At 43.9% G+C, this 7,287-nt stretch overlaps 2 protein-coding genes across 2 annotated transcripts; both read left to right on the top strand.

Annotated features, from left to right (window-relative positions):
• On the top strand, positions 1 to 592 carry LOC105039262 (histone H4). Its single transcript, XM_010915354.4, has one exon. The coding sequence runs from the start codon at positions 86 to 88 to the stop codon at positions 395 to 397; it is 312 nt and encodes a 103-aa protein (XP_010913656.1). The 5' UTR covers positions 1 to 85; the 3' UTR covers positions 398 to 592.
• A 231-nt stretch (positions 593 to 823) lies between these two features.
• LOC105039263 (uncharacterized) lies at positions 824 to 3,494 on the top strand. Its single transcript, XM_010915355.3, has one exon. It carries the CDS (start codon positions 1,273 to 1,275, stop codon positions 3,235 to 3,237), a length of 1,965 nt encoding a protein of 654 aa, XP_010913657.1. The 5' UTR covers positions 824 to 1,272; the 3' UTR covers positions 3,238 to 3,494.
• Positions 3,495 to 7,287: the final 3,793 nt, after the last annotated feature.

Raw genomic sequence — 7,287 nt, forward strand, 5'->3', positions numbered from 1 at the left:
TCCATATACCCGAACACCCGGAGTGAAAGCGTTCGAGGGCCGGAAGAGTTGCACCGGAGCGGAAAAGGGAAAGAGCTTCAAGAAGATGTCGGGACGTGGAAAGGTAGGCAAGGGATTGGGGAAGGGCGGTGCGAAGCGCCACCGCAAGGTCCTCCGGGACAACATCCAGGGCATCACCAAGCCTGCCATCCGGCGTCTCGCACGGCGTGGCGGCGTGAAGCGCATCAGCGGCCTCATCTACGAGGAGACGAGAGGCGTCCTCAAGATCTTCCTCGAGAACGTCATCCGCGACGCTGTCACCTACACCGAGCACGCCCGCCGGAAGACGGTCACCGCCATGGACGTCGTCTACGCCCTCAAGCGCCAGGGCCGCACCCTCTACGGCTTCGGTGGCTAGGGATAGCAGTCGCTCTCTGGCATGTAAAATTCTAGTAGTTTAGGTTAGGGTTTTTCTGTTTTATAATTGGGGGCTCGGTTGGGCTTGAGATGGCATGTTCTTATGGTGTAATTGAAGGATTGCACTAGAATTAGGGCTTCAGTTGATGTAATCTTCTGGAATTCTTAATGATAGCAAGCAACTATTGCTCTCAAATATCTTGCCGTCTCCCCATACTCCCACTTCTCGTTGCAGGCCCAATTGTTATTTGGATGGGGTTTCTGCCTAATTCTGGGTTTCTTCAAGATTTCTGATGTGAGGGCGGTGTCGACGACGGCCCTATTCGGTGTTTAGCATCCCCTCGCTTTGCGAAACACGATGAGAATTAATATGTTGTTATTTTTAAATCGTCCCGTACTGTTATATATGAATATGATTGATAGATATGAACCTTATGGCATGTCCTTCTGGCTCGAAACCGTGCAATTAATAGTCCATAGTTACTGCCTACGTCCAATGTGTAAAAGAGAAACGAGGAGCTGAAATGATAATTCCGAGTAGAAACATCTGATGGTTGATTTCCGTTCGTTTGATTCGTGTCCGCAGGAAATCCTTTATACGCCCTTCCCAAAGATTTAATCTGAGCCGTTGCATTTCTCTGCTGCTTAACCATTTGTTATGTTAGGACTATTCCTTCGGTGCGTAAGAACTGCCTTTTACCCTTCCGTTTCGCGAGCAGAAGAGACCTATCAAAACGGAAGCAGAGGGAAAGCCCAGATCTGATCCAGCTGCAACCAAATGCCCCAAAGCCAAGATCATAGCCTATTAAAGAGAAGACGGGAATTCGCTCAACTTCGTGTTGATCTCCGAGTTCCAAATATTGGTTAGTATCGGCGATGGCGTGCCTCGCACTCTCCCTCCAGCCCGCCAACGGCGCCGACGTCCTTCTCCAGACGCTCGAGTGGTTCCCCCCGGCTCGCGCCCTCGCCGCCCTCGCCGCCTTCCGGCAGACTCGCCTCGCTTTCACCGCCACCGCCGGCCCCCACAAGCAGCAGCCCCCCGCCACCGCGTCCCACCTCGCCCCCGGCGACCTCGACTCCGCCCTCGGTGACGACCCCCTTGCCGCGTCCAGCGGCCAGGTCGTGGTTGGCATCGAGAGCAAGTACCGCGTCGTCTACCGCCTCGTCAACACCATCTACGTCCTCGGCATCACCACCATCGACCGCGACTCCGACCGCGGCCGCACCAACAACATCTTCGATTGCATACACACCGTCAACCAGGCCGTCAGCGTCGTCGTCGCCGCCTGCCGCGGCGTCGACGTTACCCCCGAGAAGCTCCACCGCAAGTACCCCGAGATCTACATGGCCCTTGACATCGTCCTTCGTGGCGTCGGAAGCGTTCGCCTCGCCACCATCCTCTCCTCTATCCATGGTGACAGCATTGCCAAGATGGTCCACACCGCCATCGACGCCGAGAACCGCGTCCGGGGCGCCGATACGTGGTCCGGCGGCGCCGAGGCCCTCTCCCTCGATCGCCGTGCCAACCTCGACTCCTTCTCCAAGGCTTTCTTCGAGCTCCCGGCGGAGACCCTCGCCGCCGGGGACGAGGTCGCCGCGGCCATCGCCCCTGTCACCGCCTCCCTCCCTGCGGACGAGCAGCAGAAGGACCAGGCCGAGGAGGCCGCAGAGGAGAAGGATCCGTTCGCCGCCAGCGAGAAGATCAACAAACTGGAGGACGCCCTGGTAGGAGGGTTCAAGAAAAGCAAGGATACGGCTTCCGCTGGGGCGGATCCCACTGCAGCCCTCGCCGGGCTCGAGGTTACGACGCTCCCTCCGGCCGAAGCCACGAAACCCACCTTCATCGGAGTTGAAGGGTTCGAAGGAGAATATGGTGGGATTGAATTTGGCAATGAGGAAGCCTCCCTCTCGGAGGCATTCGAAGGTCTCGGTGGCGATGCGCCATTTGGAGGTGGCCTTGATGCCTCTGAGTTTGTAACGACCGCCAAGAAGCCCATCAAGCCCCAGGGATTGAGTGGTCTTGAGTTGCTCGCTACTAGCCAGAGCACCACAACAGGGCCTACTGCTGCAGCTGGAGCTGGCGCGCCTCTGGAGAATCTCTTGGTGACAAAGACCCAGGAGATGACAGACCCGGAGATGTACATCCATGAAGAGATCAATGGCGAGTTCAGGGAGTCTTTGCTTGCCCGTGTAGGCTTGAAAGGCACCGTCTTTTTGCGAACATTGCCTCCGAAGAAGGCTGCCGGAAAGGAAACGGAGTTCTCTTTCCATCTCGACGGCACCTCCGGAATCAAGAGGGCTGTGCTGCAGAGTTCTCGTGTCAGTAGCCTAGATAATGGAATGTTCCACGTTAGGACTCCATCGATGGAAGAGCCCATTCCAATACTCCAATATAGTTTACAACCCCGGTTCACTCCTCTGCCTCTGAGGGTCCGTCTAGTGAAGCGGCACAGTGGCACCCTGTTTTCGGTGATGATACAGTATGCCTCCAACCCAGCATTGCCAGCACCATTGAGCAATGTGACATTCATTGTGAAGCTACCCGTTGATCCGACCCTGCTTAATGTTTCACCAAAGGCAGTTTTAGATCGAGGGGAAAGAGTGCTTAGGTGGCACGTGCCTGATGTTCCTCTGAAGGGTCCGCCAGGCAAGCTGAGGGCACGAATGCCTGTTGATCAAGACTCAGCAGATGGTGAGCTCGAAGTTGTAGGTATGGTGAAATTTTCTGCTCAAGGGTCTATCACATTGTCCGGTGTATCTCTTCAGCCAGTATCTGATGGCATTGCACACTTCAATGTGGTTGGCCATAGGTTTGAGAGTGGGAGTTATTTATGTACTTGATCAACCTGGGTGGGAAATGAAAGGTTGCTACATGTCATTCTATGTGTAGTAGTAGGATTCACAGCAGTTGATATTATGAGGACCTTCGATTCAATTCTTTCACATGATGATTTTTTAAGCTTCTAGAGAATTTGTGGTAGTGTATGTAATAATTTTGGAACTGGTGCACATGATTTGAATCATTTTGTTTTCTGGTAAGCTTTTCTTATATCTGGTGTTTCTCTTTGAGTGGAAATGTGAAATTGATTCTCTCTTAATGTGATCAATTATGTATCCTGATAGTTTTTACCTCTAATGGAGTTGATCGTGGATTAGTAAGTTCTGTGTGTGCACCAATGGGGGTTTCTGTTTGAGATGTGAGAATGGACAATTTGGTATGGATGCTATAAATATGAATGTGCATGATTTAGAAAATGAACATTGCATGTTCTTGTTATTCATGTTACTTGCATCAACTTGAGTTCAATATTTCAGAGGTTGTGTTCCTTTATCATAGGCTATCATATTCTTAGGATACTGTTTTGGGATATATTAGCCATCTTTAGCACTTTCACTCAGAGACAATTAGTTCTTGATGTCTGCAGCCTGAATAATTAAGGCAGTTCCCCTATATTCTGTTGTTTCCATTTTATCATAAACTGTTGTCTTTCAAGAGATTCAAGAAACTCCAAGGTTGTCTTTCATGAATATCAATGGCAAAAGTATATTATTGATTATGAATTCCAGCTTTCAAAATATAGGAGCTTTTTTAAGATGCATTCATTTCAGATTTATATTACACTAGGGATGACTTTGGAGACACTTCTTGACCATAATAGTGTGTGTATTATTTCTTTATGTTGGAGGCTGCTATTGTTGTAATGCTTCAGTTATAAGCATTTCATATATGGTTGCAGTAAACATGGTTTTTGGTATGTAGGAAAGAATGATGTCTATAAGAATTCACTTGTTTCTGGGGTATCCAGGGAGACACTTGAGTATGTTATGTTTGCTGGTTTGTGCTTATGTCCATCTTCAAAATCTTGAAGATGCTTAATGATGATTTTATTCCTGTTAAAAACATATGTTCCCTTGATATGGAAAATTTGATATTAGGCCATGAAACAAGCTTATTATTCAGTTTAAATTTTGGATTTTTAAATATGATTACCTTGCCACTAACTTGAATATGCCTAAGTTGAAGGTCTGCAGTTATCCCTACAAATTAATGGACTCTTTGCTGCTGGTTCTTTTTTACTTGCTGGATATTCAATGGAGGGACATCCTCATGTTAGAAGAGTGTCACTGCCTGCATTTAACTCTCCATTTTGTTACAGAAATTTGCATTTGGTAGGAACTCTCTATAAAATATTGCTAACGCAGCAGTTTATGCAGTCATCAACTTGCCTCTAAAGTTGCCAAAAACAACTTAATTTATAGAATGCCAACTCTGCATCATCAAAAAAGCATCTTTTATCTTTTATGCATTTCAAACTACATGTAAAAAGATTTCAGTTTGCAATTTTATTTGTTTTTATCCTTCTTGAGCATCTATAATGCACATCTTTCTCTTCCTTTCTGACCAACCCACAAATTTCTGGATGTTTTCTCCTTCCTATGGCATTATTAGTTTCCCTTTGACATCAAAAGGATGAGGAATCTCAAATATATGTCAGAATTTGGTTTGACAGATTCTGTGTAAGAATTGTTATCAATGTAGTAATTGAGTTCTTTTTCTTTTTATTTCATTGAAAATTTAAAATTAATACAATATTTCCTCTATAGTGCTGAATAAATATCCTATTTCTTGGGGAGATATGTGGAGTTTTTGGTGTTAGTCCACATTATCTGCTTTCTGGAATCCTCCCTTACTGTCCTTTTACAGAACTGGGTAGCACTCAAATTGTTCTGAAGGCAGATCCAAGATTTCAGGAAGTCATAGGTACTATATTTCAACATCAGGAATTGGCAAAAGGTTTTTGAGTTAGTATCTCCTCCCTGATGGGTAAAGATAAATTCACTTTCTCTAATTTGACCATGGCCTTGCAACAATCATAGTTGTGCTTCTAAAAGGATTTTGAAGTAGGTTATTTTTTCATAGGTGATTGCTAATATTTGTGTAATTCATTTTTTAGTCATACTTTACAGTTTTGTAAATGCTTATATATGTTTATCATCTTTGAGACAACCAAGCTTTTAGACTGTTGTATTTTCTACTGTAATTTCCTTTTTCTTGATAGAGGTCTATAATTTCCTTCAGAGTCGCATTATATATCTGTTTCTAAAAGTTATCCTGCATTTTTTTTTACTCTGATTGTCTTTTTTTTTTTTGAGTGTCGATTAACTCATCTGTTGATTTGAATGTGGTAGAATCAACTTAAGGTTTCCTTCGATACTAAAAAAACCTCAACTTTCCATAGCCAGTTCAGTCATTCTGTGCATCTTCTTAAAATATATGGACTTCTCCTAGTATTTATTGGCAATGTTGGTGTCTATACCTCAACTAACTAACTAAATGGTTCTATCTTCACAAGAATGGTTTTAAGAATCATCTCTAGGCTTGCAGAGCTTGAGAACATTTTATGACCAGTTGTCAAACTGACATCAACCCTCTGAATCTGCGCTAATTTTTAGCCAAGGCATCTTAGGGAATGAGTTGGTTCTGATACGAAACCTAAAAGAGTGATGGTTTTGTTGGATTTTATTTTATTGGTGATGGTAGTTCCGCAGGAAGATTCTCAACAAAAAGGGGGAAATTGATGTTTGATTTGGGGAGCTACATTAGGCACCAAAATTAATTTAAAGAGCTATTTTAACATGTGAATCCATATGTTTGCTGTGTTAATGAATAATGATTGAAGAATGTCAGATATCTTGTGTATGAACTTCTAACAATTTGGATTTTAATGCATTTGTCACTCATGTTGAGGAATATACCATCAAAATTTCTAGAAATGTGCAGTAACACATCTTATTTTTTTCACTATTAGCAAGTAAAAATACTTCAGTGCACTCACACATGCAGCATTTCTTGAAGTACTATTAATTCAAATGGTGTTAGGTGTTAGAGAACTGAAGAGAATGTCTCACTGGGCATTATCAACTAATTCAAACAGCAGGAGTTCAATTTTTAAAACCCTTAGATCTGAACCAATATTGCTAAAAGCTAGTGACTGGAGGCTGAATTCTTGCAGTAGTCCAGGAACATATGCATGGAATCTGCTGTTAGGGGCAAATAATGTCTAGTTGGATGATTCTTAGCTTTTATTCCATGAAAATCTTGAAAGAAGTGTTACAAGTTTAGGAAGACGTAGCTGGACAATAGGTTATACCGTTGTCATTGACATTTGTATATAATAATTGACTAAAACACATGCACATAATATGCAGTTATATAAACATCATTATGCTGATCAAGAATGGAGAAGCACTAATAAGGTTAGAGATGCAAAGACCAAGAATTCAAAGGATATTCTGTTAGGAAGCAATCGGATAACTGTTAATGATAGTGGTGAGTGGTCTTTTGCTTTAAAACCTCCATCTTAAGATAATAATGTCTCTTTAATGGATTGGATGACATGGATTTGATGACTGTCATTTCTATTTTCGCCTTTGGTTGAGCTTTCTACGTCCTAGAAAGCAAGCAATTTGGCTCGGCAGAACTTATTGATTCTATGGTTATATGAAACAACAGATAAAAGGAGTTTCTCTGTATAAATTGTCAATGGGAATGATCAGGGGAGTGTGTCGATGTGATGTAACCAAGATTTCTGGTTGATGACTCGTCTAGCAGGTATGAGCACCTATGGACAATAGATAACCTTGGTCTCGGATGAAGATTGTGTTGATTTCATGCGAATAATGACTTGTCAGCAATGGATAACCTTGGTCTGCGATGGATAAATGCCAGTGCTGATGAGTGGGGACCTATGAATAAATTCCAACATCATTTGTTTTTCAGGAGATTCTCATAAAGCGGGAACTTTAATCTGACCCTTTGGTGGTAAGCTGAATCTGAACCCTATGTGAACTACTTGATGGGAGCCTTTTTGCCCACTCTTACAGGCGGAA

Source organism: Elaeis guineensis, chromosome 1 (genome assembly GCF_000442705.2).
Source record: "Elaeis guineensis isolate ETL-2024a chromosome 1, EG11, whole genome shotgun sequence".
Taxonomy (NCBI): domain Eukaryota; kingdom Viridiplantae; phylum Streptophyta; class Magnoliopsida; order Arecales; family Arecaceae; genus Elaeis; species Elaeis guineensis.

Excerpts from the sequence above, each read along its gene's own strand:
- LOC105039262 (XM_010915354.4), top strand. The coding sequence starts at position 86 with ATGTCGGGACGTGGAAAGGTAGGCAAGGGATTGGGGAAGGGCGGTGCG.
- LOC105039263 (XM_010915355.3), top strand. The coding sequence starts at position 1,273 with ATGGCGTGCCTCGCACTCTCCCTCCAGCCCGCCAACGGCGCCGACGTC.